Below are 12,951 nucleotides of genomic sequence, written 5' to 3'. Positions count from 1 at the left end.
GCGACAGCAGAGAGCGACTGGTGACTGGTGACTGGCGACAACCAAGAGCGACTGGCGACAACAGAGAGCGACTGGTGACTGGCGACAAGCGAGAGCGACTGGTGACTGGCGACAACAGAGAGCGACTGGTGACTGGCGACAACAGAGAGCGACTGGCGACTGACCACTATTGTGTTCCTAACATAGATGAGGCTGCACACAGGGAGGTTAAAGTAACAGTGACCTCAGTCTTTAATACACTCCAGAGTGAGGAACAGGCCTTAGGGGCCGACTTATATACAGTGCTCCCAAGGGATGCTGGGATCCCTTGGGACTTCAATGGATGAGCTCCCTAGTGGCGGAACATGGGAGTGCTTCTTTACAGATACACAACATCACCCCCTCCGAAAGTCAAAGTGAAAACTATTTACAAGGTGAGGCGGTCAGGAGCTTTTCTTTCCCGGGTGGACTGCCTCGGAACAAATGTCTGTTCTGGTGTGTTGGCTGTGCCCTCACTGGGCTGGCGTGTTGTTGGCCCTGCAGGGTGCTAGGTGAGCCTGGCCTTGCTGGGCTCTTGAGCGTGATGAGTTCGATTTCCTGGTCCGGCGAGGTGTCGTTGATCCTTTGGGTGTATGTTGTGGGCTCGAAAAAGGGGTGTCTGCTGTGGGTTGTTCAGAGCAGTCTGTGAACCGCAGCCTCGTTTGGTCCAGGTGCTTTCTGCAAATTTGTCCATTGTCTCGTTTGACTACAAACACCTTATTCCCTTCTTTAGCTATCACCGTGCCTGCGATCCACTTGGGACCATGTCCATAGTTTAGCACATACACAGTCATTCAGATCAATTTCCCGTGACACAGTGGCGCGACCATCATTTACATTTTGTTGCTGTCGCCTGCTCTCTACCTGATCATGCAGGTTGGGGTGAACCAGCGAGAGTCTGGTTTTAAGTGTCCTTTTCATGAGTAGCTCAGCCGGGGGCACCCCTGTCAGCGAGTGGGGTCTCGTGCGGTAGCTGAGCAGTACTCGGACAGGCGGGTTTGGAGTGAGCCTTCTGTGACTCGTTTAAAGCTCTGTTTGATGGTTTGTACTGCCCGCTCTGCCTGCCCATTGGAGGCTGGTTTAAACGGGGCCGAGGTGACATGTTTGATCCCATTGCTGGTCATGAATTCTTTAAATTCGGCACTGGTGAAACATGGCCCATTGTCACTGACCAGTATGTCTGGCAGGCCGTGGGTGGCAAACATGGCCCTCAGGTTTTCAATGGTGGCGGTGGCGGTGCTTCCCGACATTATTTCACATTCAATCCATTTTGAAAAAGCATCCACATACCACCAGGAACATTTTACCGAGAAACAGGCCCGCATAGTCGACATGGATCCTCGACCATGGTCTGGAGGGCCAGGACCGCCAACTTAGTGATGCCTCTCTGGGCAAGTTGCTCAACTGAGCACATTCGCTGCATTGCCGTACACAGGACTCGAAGTCAGAGTCAATACCGGGCCACCACATGTGGGATCTGGCGATCACTTTCATCATTACTATAACCGGGTGTGTGCTGTGGAGATCTGAGATGAACGTCTCCCTGCCCTTTTTTGATAGCACTATGCGGTTACCCCACAACAGGCAGTCTGCCTGAATGGACAGCTCGTCCTTTCGCCGCTGGAATGACTTGATTGGCTCTTGCATTTCAACGGGGATGCTGGCCCAGCTCCCATGCAGTACACAGTTTTTTTTACTAGGGACAGCAGAGGATCGTGGCGGGCCATGACAGGTGATTTATCATTTTCAAACGCTTCCATGACCATCAACAAGTTTGCAGACTGGTCATTTCCACCCCCGTGGTGGGCAATGGTAGCCGACTGAGAGCATCCACACAGTTCTCGGTGCCTGGCCTGTGGCGGATGGTATAATTATACGCTGATAGCGCGAGTGCTCAGCTCTGTATGCGGGCTGAGGCATTAGTATTTATCCCCCTGTTTTCAGCGAACAGGGATGTGAGGGGCTTGTGATCGGTTTCCAGGTCAAATTTGAGGCCAACCAGATACTGATGCATTTTCTTTACCCCGAACACACATGCTAATGCCTCTCTTTGTCAATCATACTGTAGGCCCTCTCGGCCTTAGACAAGCTCCTGGAAGCATAGGAGATAGGTTGCAACTTCCCCGCAACGTTAGCTTGTTGTAATACACACCCGACTCCGTGCGACGACGCGTCACATGCTAGCACAAGTCTTTGACACGGGTTATACAATACAAGCAGCTTGTTGGAGCATAAAATGTTTCTGGCTTTCTCAAAAGCAATTACTTGTTTTTTTTTTCCCCACACCCAGTTCTCACCTTTACGCAATAACACATGTAGGGGCTCTAAAAGGGTGCTTAACCACGGTAGGAAGTAACCAAAATAGTTGAGGAGTCCCAGGAACGACCGCAGCTCCATGACGTTCTGTGGCCTGGGCGCGTTCCTGATAGCCTGTGTCTTGGCGTCTGTGGGCCGAATGCCATCTGCCGCAATCTTTCTCCCCAAAAACTCCACTTCTGTTGCCATGAAGACGCATTTCGACCTCTTCAGCTGCAGCCCTATGCGATCCAGTCGCTGGAGAACCTCCTCCAGGTTTTGGAGGTGCTCGGCCCGTGACCAATATGTTGTCCTGAAAGACCACCGTGTGTGGTACCGACTTGAGTAGGCTCTCCATGTTTCTCTGGAAGATCGCTGCAGCTGACCAAATTCCAAACGGGCATCTGTTGTAGATGAACAGTCCCTTGTGCGTGTTGATGCAGGTGAGGCTCTTCGAAGACTCCTCCAGCTTCTGCGTCATGTAGGCCGAAGTCAGGTCGAGCTTGGTGAGCGTCTTGCCTCCTGCCAGCGTCGCAAATAGGTCGTCTGCCTTAGGTAGCGGGTATTGGTCCTGCAGCGAGAAACGATTAATAGTTACTTTATAATCGCTGCAAATCCTGACCGTGCCATCACTTTTGAGTGCTGGAACAATTGGGCTGGCCCATCTTGCTGAATTCCACTGGGGAGATGATGCCCTCACGTTGCAGCCTGTCCAGCTCGATTTCCACTCTCTCCCTCATCATGTGAGGTTCCGCTCGCGCCTTGTGGTGAATGGGCCGTGCCTCTGGGACCAAGTGGATCCGCACCTTCGCCCCGGAAAAGTTTCCAATGCCTGGCTGAAAAAGGGAAGGAAATTTGTTCAGAACCTGGGTACATGAGGCCTCATCAACATGTGATAGCGCTCGGATGTCATCCCAGTTCCAGCGGATTTTGCCCAGCCAGCTCCTTCCAAGTAGTGTGGGGCTATTGCCCGGGACTCTCCAGAGTGGCAGTTCATGCACCGTGCCCTCGTAGGTGACCTTGACCATGGTGCCGCCCAGGACAGTGATGAGCTCTTTGGTGTACGTTCTCAGTTTCGTGTGGATGGGGCTCAGGGCTGGTCTGGATGCCTTGTTGCACCACAGTCTCTCAAACATCTTTTTACTCATGATGGATTGGCTAGCGCCAGTGTCCAGTTCCATGGCGACGGGTAAGCCATTCAATTTTATGTTATGTTTAGCATTATAGATGGACATTTCATCGAAAATGTGTGCACCCAATGTACTTCAGCATCTGCCTCCTCTCTCTGAGGATCGAAATTGCTTTGATCCACCATGGACCGATCTTCCTCTGCCACGTGGTGCTTAGCAGGTTTTGCAGAGCTTGCAGCTCGTTTGCAAGCTCATTGGAGGTGCCCCATTGTTCCACAGCTCTTGCAAACATACCCTTTGAAGCGGCATGACTAGGCTGAATGGAAGCCTCCACAAAGCCAACAAGGTGTGAATTGCCTTGCATTCATCCTTTGTTGGGGACTCAGTCATCTGGGTCACCTGAGGCCTGCTGGCAGTTGCAGACTCGTGGGTTCTGCCCTGTACATTTCTGCTCGCAAACACAGTTCCAGTTAATTTATGAACATTGCTAGCACTTGTGTGCTGAGAGATTTGTTTGGTGTTATCACTGGTGAACATAAACGCCTGTGCTCTCGCAATGGCCTGACTGAGGGTCGGTGTCTCTACAGTCAAAACTTTTTGTAGGATGGTCTCGTGGCCAATGCCCAGTACAAAAAAAGTCTCTGAGCATTTGCTCCAGGTTGCCATCAAACTCACATTGGCCTTAGCTCGGTGACGTAGCTCGCCACTTCCTGACCTTCAGATCGCTGGCACGTGTAGAACCGATACCTCGCCATCAGCATGCTCTCTCTCGTGTTAAGATGCTCCCGAACCAGTGTACACAGTTCCTCATACGACTTATCTGTGGGTTTCACCGGAGCCAGAAGATTCTTCCTGAGGCTGTAGGTCGGTGCCCCGCAGATTGCGAGGAGGACCGCTCTCCTGTTTGCAGCGCTTCCTTCTCCGTCCAGCTCGTTGGCTCCAAAATACTGTTCTAGCCGTTCGACATAGGCTTCCCAGTCCTCATCCTCCAAGAACTTCTCCAGGATGCCCACAGTTTGCTGCATCTTTGCGTTGGATTCGTATTCTCGTCGCCAGTTATTGTGTTCCTAACACAGGGAGGTTAAAGTAACAGTGACGTCAGTCTTTAATAAGACACTCCAGAGTGAGGAACAGGCCTTAGGGGCCGGCTTATATACAGTGCTCCCAAGGGATGCTTGGGACTTCAGGGGATGAGCTCCCTGGTGGCAGAACATGGGAGTGCATGCTTTACAGATACACAACAGTGACAACCAAGTCTTGGTCTGAGCACGGAAGTGTGGACTATTATTTTTCTTCACGAATGAGGGGGGAGCGGCAGCGTGTTTGAAGTTTAATGAAGTTCAAAATATTTAATCATAACCATTACTCTGTATGTTCACTTGGTTGTAAAGAGCTTTGAGAAAGCCTCAGGTTGTGAAAAGTGTGACATAAATGCAAGTTCTTGCTTTAATTTTTTTTAAATAAAGCAGTTAAACTAAAGTGTTTTCAATCCACCGACTGAAAGACACACATGCAAGTCACGCCATCACTTCTGATCACAAGGAGTGCTAATGTTATGCTGCATTGCACCATCGCTGCATCAATATTGGACGCTTTAGGCAGACTCCTGCACGCAAGATACTCAGACCGCTTAAAGGAGTGACCAGCACTGCCGTACCCAAGAGAATATCTACGGCCGATTCAAACTTTATAACTGGCAAACACATACTGAATATACAGTGAAATACACATGTGTCACTGTGAATGGAGCAAGACATACATAAGAATATATCAAAAGAAATAGAAGCATAAGTAGGGCATACAGCCAATCGAGCCTGCTCCGTCATTCAATAAGATAATGGCCAATCTGATCTTGGCCTCAACTCCACTTCCCTGCTGTTCCCCATTGTCCTTGACTCTCCTATTGTTCATGAATCTGTCTAGCTCAGCCTTGAATTTATTTAATGACTCAGCCTCTGCAGCTCTCTGGGGGTAGAGAATTCCAAAGATTCCTGACCCTCAGAAGAAATTCCTCCTCATCTCTGTCTTAAATGGAAGATCCCTGATTCTGAAACTATGCCGCCTCGTTCTAGATTCCCCCACGTGGGGAAACATCCTCTCAGCATCTACTTGTCAAGCCCCCTCAGAATCTTATATCTTCCAATAAGATCATCTGTCATTTTTACGAAGCTCCAATGAGTATAGGCCCAACCTTTCCTCATAAAACAACTCCTTCATCTCAGGAATCCATCGAGTGAACCTTCTCTGAACTGCCTTCATTGCAAGTATATACCTACTTAAATAAGGAGACCAAAACTGTACCAGTACTCCAGGTGGTCTTACTAATGCCCTGTACAGTTGTAGCAAGACGTCCCTCCTTGTATACTCCATCCCCCTTGCAATAAAGGCCAACATTCTATTTGCCTTCCTAATTACTTGCTGTACCTGCATGCTAACTTTTTGTGTTTCATGTACAAGGACAGCCGAATCCCTCTATGCTCTGTTGTCTCTCTACCATTGAAATAATAATTTGCTTTTTATTCTTCCTACTAAAGTGGATGACCTCATATTTTCCCACATTATACTCCAGCTGCCAAATTTTTGCCCATTCACTTAGCCTATCTATATCCCTTTGCAGATTTGTTTGTGTCCTCTTCACAACTTGCTTTCCCACCTATCTTTGTATCATCAGCAAATTTGGCTGCAAAACACTCGGTCCCATCATCCAAGTCATTAATATAGATTGAAAGTAGTTGAGACCCCAGCACTGATCCCTATGGCACCCCACAAGTTATAATTGGCCAACCTGAAAATGACCCATTTATCCCGACTGTTTTCTGTTAGTTAGCCAATCCTCCATCCATGCTAATACATTACCCCCAACCACATGAGCTTTTAACTTGTGCAGTAACCTTTTATGCGGCACCTTATTGAATGCCTTCTGGAATTCCAAATACACCACATCCACTGGTTCCCCATTATCCAAGCTACTCGTTACATCCTCAAAGAACTCCAGCAAATTTTTCAAACGTAATTTCCCTTTCATAAAACCATGTTGACTCTGCTTGACTGAATTATGAGTTTCTAAATGTCCTGCTACTGCTTCCTCAATAATGGATTCTAGCATTTTCCCAATGAAACATAGAAACATAGAAAATAGGTGCAGGAGTAGGCCATTCGGCCCTTCTAGCCTGCACCGCCATTCAATGAGTTCATGGCTGAACATGCAACTTCAGTACACCATTCCTGCTTTCTCGCCATACCCCTTGATCCCCCGAGTAGTAAGGACTACATCTAACTCCTTTTTGAATATATTTAGTGAATTGGCCTCAACAACTTTCTGTGGTAGAGAGTTCCACAGGTTCACCACTCTCTGGGTGAAGAAGTTTCTCCTCATCTCAGTCCTAAATGGCTTACCCCTTATCCTTAAGACTGTGACCCCTGGTTCTGGACTTCCCCAACACTGGGAACATTCTTCCTGCATCTAACCCGTCAAAACCCATCAGAATTTTAAACGTTTCTATGAGGTCCCCTCTCATTCTTCTGAACTCCAGTGAATACAAGCCCAGTTGATTCAGTCTTTCTTGATAGGTCAATCCCGCCATCCCGGGAATCAGTCTGGTGAACCTTCGCTGCACTCCCTCAATAGCAAGAATGTCCTTCCTCAGGTTAGGAGACCAAAACTGTACACAATACTCCAGGTGTGGCCTCACCAAGCCCCTGTACAACTGTAGCAACACCTCCCTGCCCCTGTACTCAAATCCCCTCGCTATGAAGGCCAACATGCCATTTGCTTTCTTAACCGCCTGCTGTACCTGCATGCCAACCTTCAATGACTGATGCACCATGACAACCAGGTCTCGTTGCACCTCCCCTTTTCCTAATCTGTCACCATTCAGATAATAGTCTGTCTCTCTGTTTTTACCACCAAAGTGGATAACCTCACATTTATCCACATTATACTTCATCTGCCATGCATTTGCCCACTCGCCTAACCTATTCAAGTCGCTCTGCAGCCTCATAGCATCCTCCTCGCAGCTCACACTGCCACCCAACTTAGTGTCATCCGCAAATTTGGAGATACTACATTTAATCCCCTCGTCGAAATCATTAATGTACAGTGTAAACAGCTGGGGCCCCAGCACAGAACCTTGCGGTACCCCACTAGTTACCGCCTGCGATTCTGAAAAGTACCCATTTACTCCTACTCTTTGCTTCCTGTCTGACAACCAGTTCTCAATCCATGTCAGCACACTACCCCCAATCCCACATGCTTTAACTTTGCACATTAATCTCTTGTGTGGGACCTTGTCGAAAGCCTTCTGAAAGTCCAAATATACCACATCAACTGGTTCTCCCTTGTCCACTCTACTGGAAACATCTTAAAAAAATTCCAGAAGATTTGTCAAGCATGATTTCCCTTTCACAAATCCATGCTGACTTGGACCTATCATGTCACCTCTTTCCAAATGCGCTGCTATGACATCCTGAATAATTGATTCCATCATCTTACCCACTACTGATGTCAGGCTGACCGGTCTATAATTCCGTGTTTTCTCTCTCCCTCCTTTTTGAAAAAGTGGGCTTACATTGGCTACCCTCCACTCGATAGGAACTGATCCAGAGTCAATGGAATGTTGGAAAATGACTGTCAATGCATCCGCTATTTCCAAGGCCACCTCCTTAAGTACTCTGGGATGCAGTCCATCAGGCCCTGGGGATTTATTGGCCTTCAATCCCATCAATTTCCCCAACACAATTTCCCGACTAATAAGGATTTCCCTCAGTTCCTCCTCCTTACTAGACCCTCCGATCTCTTTTATATCCGGAAGGTTGTTAGTGAATACCGAACCAAAGTACTTGTTCAATTGGTCCGCCATTTCTTTGTTCCCCGTTATGACTTCCCCTGATTCTGACTGCAGGGGACCTACGTTTGTCTTTACTAACCTTTTTCTCTTTACATATCTATAGAAACTTTTGCAATCCGTCTTAATGTTCCCTGCAAGCTTCTTCCCGTACTCCATTTTCCCTGCCCGAATCAAACCCTTTGTCCTCCTCTGCTGAGTTCTAAATTTCTCCCAGTCTCCGGGTTCGCTGCTATTTCTGGCCAATTTGTATGCCACTTCCTTGGCTTTAATACTATCCCTGATTTCCCTTGATAGCCACGGTTGAGCCACCTTCCCTTTTTTATTTTTACGCCAGACAGGAATGTACAATTGTTGTAGTTCATCCATGCGGTCTCTAAATGTCTGCCATTGCCCATCCACAGTCAACCCCTGAAGTATCTATCTTAGCCAATTCACACCTCATACCTTCAAAGTTACCCTTCTTTAAGTTCTGGACCATGGTCTCTGAATTAACTGTTTCATTCTTCATCCTAATGCAGAATTCCACCATATTATGGTCACTCTTCCCCAAGGGGCCTCGCACAACGAGATTGCTAATTAATCCTCTCTCATTACACAACACCCAGTCTAGTTGGTTCCTCGACATATTGGTCTCGAAAACCATCCCTTATGCACTCCAGGAAATCCTCCTCCACCATATTGCTTCCAGTTTGGTTAGCCCAATCTATGTGCATATTATAGTCCCATTATAACTGCTGCACCCTTATTGCATGCACCCCTAATTTCCTGTTTGATGCCCTCCCAACGTCACTACTACTGTTTGGAGGTCTGTACACAACTCAGATGACAGATGTTAGGCTAACTGGCCGATAGTTTCTGATAGATAGAAACATAGGGCCCAAGTTTCGAGCCGCGCCTAGAACGGCGCAGTCCCGACCTGGATGCCCGTTTTTCACGCCACAAAGTGCGCCTAAAAAAAACCTCCGTATTCTCCACCTCCCTGCAGGTCCTCTGGCCCTCGGCGCAGCGCAGCACAAGCTGTAGGGGGCAGAGCAAGGTCCCTGCGCTGAAAACAGTGCCGGGACCTCTGCACATGCGCTACAGTGGGCACGCAAGTGCAGTAGCTCCAGGCGTCCGAAACTGTGTTGGAGGGGCCCGAAGCACGCAGCCCCTAGCCCTGGCTGAATGGCCTCACTGGGGCTGTGTGAATAAGGCTCCTCCCACGGCCAGCTCCTGCTTCCTCCCGACCCGACTCCCGCTTCCCGCCCCCGGACCAGACCCGACACCCGCTCCCCCCACCCCCCCGCCTCCAGACCGGACCTGACACCCACTCCCCCACCTCCCCGGACCGGACCCGACCCGACTCCCGCTCCCTCCCCCCCCCGGACCGGACCCGACCCGACTCCTGCTCCCCCCCCCCCACTCGACTGGACCCAACCCAACTCCCGGTCCCGCTCCACCCCCCCCGACTGGACCCGACCCGACTCCCGCTCCCCCCACCCCGACTGGACCCGACCCGACTCCCGCTCCCCCCCACCCGACTGGACCCGACCCGACTCCCGCTCCCGTTCCCCCCCCCCCTCCCGACTGGACCCAACCCGACTCCCGCTCCCGCTCCCCCCCCCACCCCCGCCGCCGGACCGGACCTGACTCCCACTCCACCCCCCGCGACTGGACCCGACCCAACTCCCGCTCCCGGACTGGATCCGACCTGACCTCCCTCTCCCTCCCGCTGACCCGAACCGAACCGACCTCCCTACCCGACCCAACGCCACCTACCTGTAAATCTGGTGCCGGGGACGGGCCCTGCCCGAAGTCTCGGGCCCGGCCCGTTCAGCTTCCCTCCCCCTTCTCCTTCCTCCCCCCCCATCTCCTTCTCCCCCCCCATCTCCTTTCCCCCCCCATCTCCTTCTCCCCCCCATCTCCTTTCCCCCCCCATCTCCTTTCCCCCCCCATCTTCTTTCTCCCCCTCCCCCTTTCTCCCTCATCCCTCCCCTTCTCCCCCATCCCTCCCCTTCTCCCCCATCCCTCCCGCTTCGCTCCCTCTGCTCCCCCCCTCTCTCCCTCTACCCCACTCCTCCCCCTCCCTTTGCTGTCAGAAACACAGACACTGACAGACAGAGAATGAGAGACACACATAGACAGACAGAGAGATAGAGACACTGACAGAGACACACTGGGGGGGTGGGGGGGAGGAGGGGCATCCCAGCACGCTGTTGGAGGGCTCCCAGTGCTGCAGTCGGTAAGTAGAAAATGTTTTATTTATTGATTTAAAAAAAAAATTCTTATTAATTTTTTTTGATTGATTTATTGATTGATTTATTTATCATTTATTATTGATGATGGCTCTTTATTTGGAAAACTGAAGTGTTGAATGTTTGTAAACTTCCCTTTAAACTCCCCCCCCCACCATTCCCTACGCCTGATTTGTAACCTACGCCTGATTTTCTAAAGTGTAGACAAGGTTTTTTCGAGCGTATAAAAATCTTCACTTACTCCATTCTAAGTTAGTTTGGAGTACGTTTTCACTGTGGAAACTTTGAAATCAGGCGTCAGTGGCCGGACACGCCCCCTTTTGAAAAAGAAATTCTGTTCCAACGTGAAACTGTTCTACCTGACTAGAACTGCAGAAAACTAAATGTGGAGAATTCCGATTTCTAAGATATTCCGTTCTACACCAGTTGCTCCTAAAAATCAGGAGCAAATCATGTGGAAACTTGGGGCCATAGAAAGTAGGTGCAAGAGTAGGCCATTCGGCCCTTCGAGCCTGCACCACCATTCAATATGATCATGGCTGAACATTCAACTTCAGTACCCCATTCCTGTTTTCTCTCCACACTCCTGGATCCCTTTAGCCGCAAGGACCACATCTAACTCCCTTTTGAATATATCTAATGAACTGGCCTCAACAACTTTCTGTGGTAGAGAATTCCACAGGTTCACAATTCTCTGAGTGAAAAAGTTTCTCCTCATCTCGGTCCTAAATGGCTTACCCTTTATCCTTAGACTGTGACCCTTAGTTCTGGACTTCCCCAACATTCTTCCTGCATCTAACCTGTCCAATCCCGTCAGAATTTTATATGTTCTACGAGATCCCCTCTCATTCTTCTAAATTAAAGTGAATATAAGCCTAGTCGATCCAGTCTTTCTTCATATGTCAGTCCTGCCATCCCGGGAATCAGTCTGGTGAACCTTCGCCACACTCCCTCAATAGCAAGAATGTCCTTCCTCAGATTAGGAGACCAAAACTGTACACAATATTCCAGGTGTGGCCTCACCAAGGCCCTGTACAACAGCAGTAAGACCTCCCTGCTCCTATATATATTGGGTCCTTCATTGAAACACCTGTGAGCTCATTCTTTTTTGCCGTGGAAGCAAGTCATCCTTGTTTCGAGGGACAGCCTATGATGATGAGTTTCCTGCTTTCTGTCTCCCTCCTTTCTTGACTAGGGGCGTTATATTTGCAATTTTCCAGTCCGCTAGGACATTTCCAGAATCTAGGGAATTTTGGAAGATTACATCCAATGCATCCACTATCACTTCTTTTGAGACCCTAGGATGCAGGCCATTAGGTCCAAGGTCCTTGTCAGCCCTTAGACCCATTAGTTTTGCCTGTTTTTCTCTAGTGATTGTGATTGTTTTAATTTCCTCCCTCCTTTTTTCCCTTGAATAAAGCAAGCCGGGTTTTACCATAAATGTTCTGTGTAGTTTTTAAAGTTGCCCCTCTCAGCAGCACATTCTCTGATCCCAAAGGCCTGTAATAAAGTTAAAAGTTATTGAGAAAAAAAATCCATAAAAAATTGCAATTTTTAGATGACTATAAACAGATTCTCAGGTCAGAGGAGCACTTCAGCCAGCTTGAGCTTCACCGAAACAAAGGCAGATCACTTTGTCACAGGCAGGGTCTGTACAGCAATAGGGGACGAGCAAAACTAGTTAGACAGGGGAGCACCAGTTCGACAGCAAATGCAGCAGCAAGAGCAATTCTACAGAAGGCATATTGGGAGGGCCGATAGTACAGATAGGAAGAGGGGACATGGAGAGAAGGGCCAACAGCCGTGGGGAGACCGGCCACCCCAAGATGCTGTTCTTCTCAATTTGAAGGAATTCCCAATTTTCTTGTGCCCATTTAACAGGTTAATTATTTAAATATTTGTTCTGCAGCAATATTTAATATTAAATGCTGATCTGAAAACAGACATTAAATATTTATGGAGGATAAACTGGATGCCACTTACCTTGCAATAGGCCCCTCTGTCTCATGGTAAATATTGATCCGGCCAACAAAACTGCAAGTAAAACAAGTAAAACATGGCCCTTAGCAGCGTGATTTGTGGGAAATAGAGAATGAGTCCCAATTGCGGAGAGATTTCCTGGCACTGTCAGGGGTGTAGGTTGGAAGGTGAATGTAGGAATCAGAATAATTCCCATGCCTCACCTTTCTCCCATTACATTTAATGGGGCTGCAAGTGTTGCTGCCTCTTTCTGCCAGACTAATTGGCAGCGGCAGATTGCCCAATCTGTGGTGAAGGTGCAAAACATTTCCAGGCACCAACACGCTTCAAACAGAAGAAATGGCACCCGAGATCCCCGAGATTCACAGGAGGTAGGAGGGCTGGGAAAGGCTCGCTATTCAAGGGGTTCGGAAAGACTGGGATGAGGATGCTGGGGAGTGCTGGGGC

At 49.0% G+C, this 12,951-nt stretch overlaps 1 protein-coding gene across 3 annotated transcripts in view; it reads right to left on the bottom strand.

The window, feature by feature from the left end:
• atp11a (ATPase phospholipid transporting 11A) overlaps nucleotides 1-12,951 on the bottom strand; it is a 302,794-nt gene that overhangs the window by 183,812 nt on the left and 106,031 nt on the right. For all 3 annotated transcript variants that reach the window (XM_070891812.1, XM_070891813.1, XM_070891815.1), the window contains exons 8-9: nucleotides 12,508-12,558; nucleotides 11,960-12,024 (exon numbers count right to left, since the gene is read on the bottom strand). In XM_070891812.1, coding sequence (XP_070747913.1) covers nucleotides 11,960-12,024; nucleotides 12,508-12,558 — 116 coding nt within the window. The remainder of the gene's footprint in view (nucleotides 1-11,959; nucleotides 12,025-12,507; nucleotides 12,559-12,951) is intronic.

The sequence above is a fragment of the Pristiophorus japonicus genome, chromosome 10, assembly GCF_044704955.1.
Source record: "Pristiophorus japonicus isolate sPriJap1 chromosome 10, sPriJap1.hap1, whole genome shotgun sequence".
NCBI classification, from domain to species: domain Eukaryota; kingdom Metazoa; phylum Chordata; class Chondrichthyes; family Pristiophoridae; genus Pristiophorus; species Pristiophorus japonicus.
Note: the sequence above shows the minus strand (reverse complement) of the source record. Positions and strands in the feature narration are given on the sequence as shown.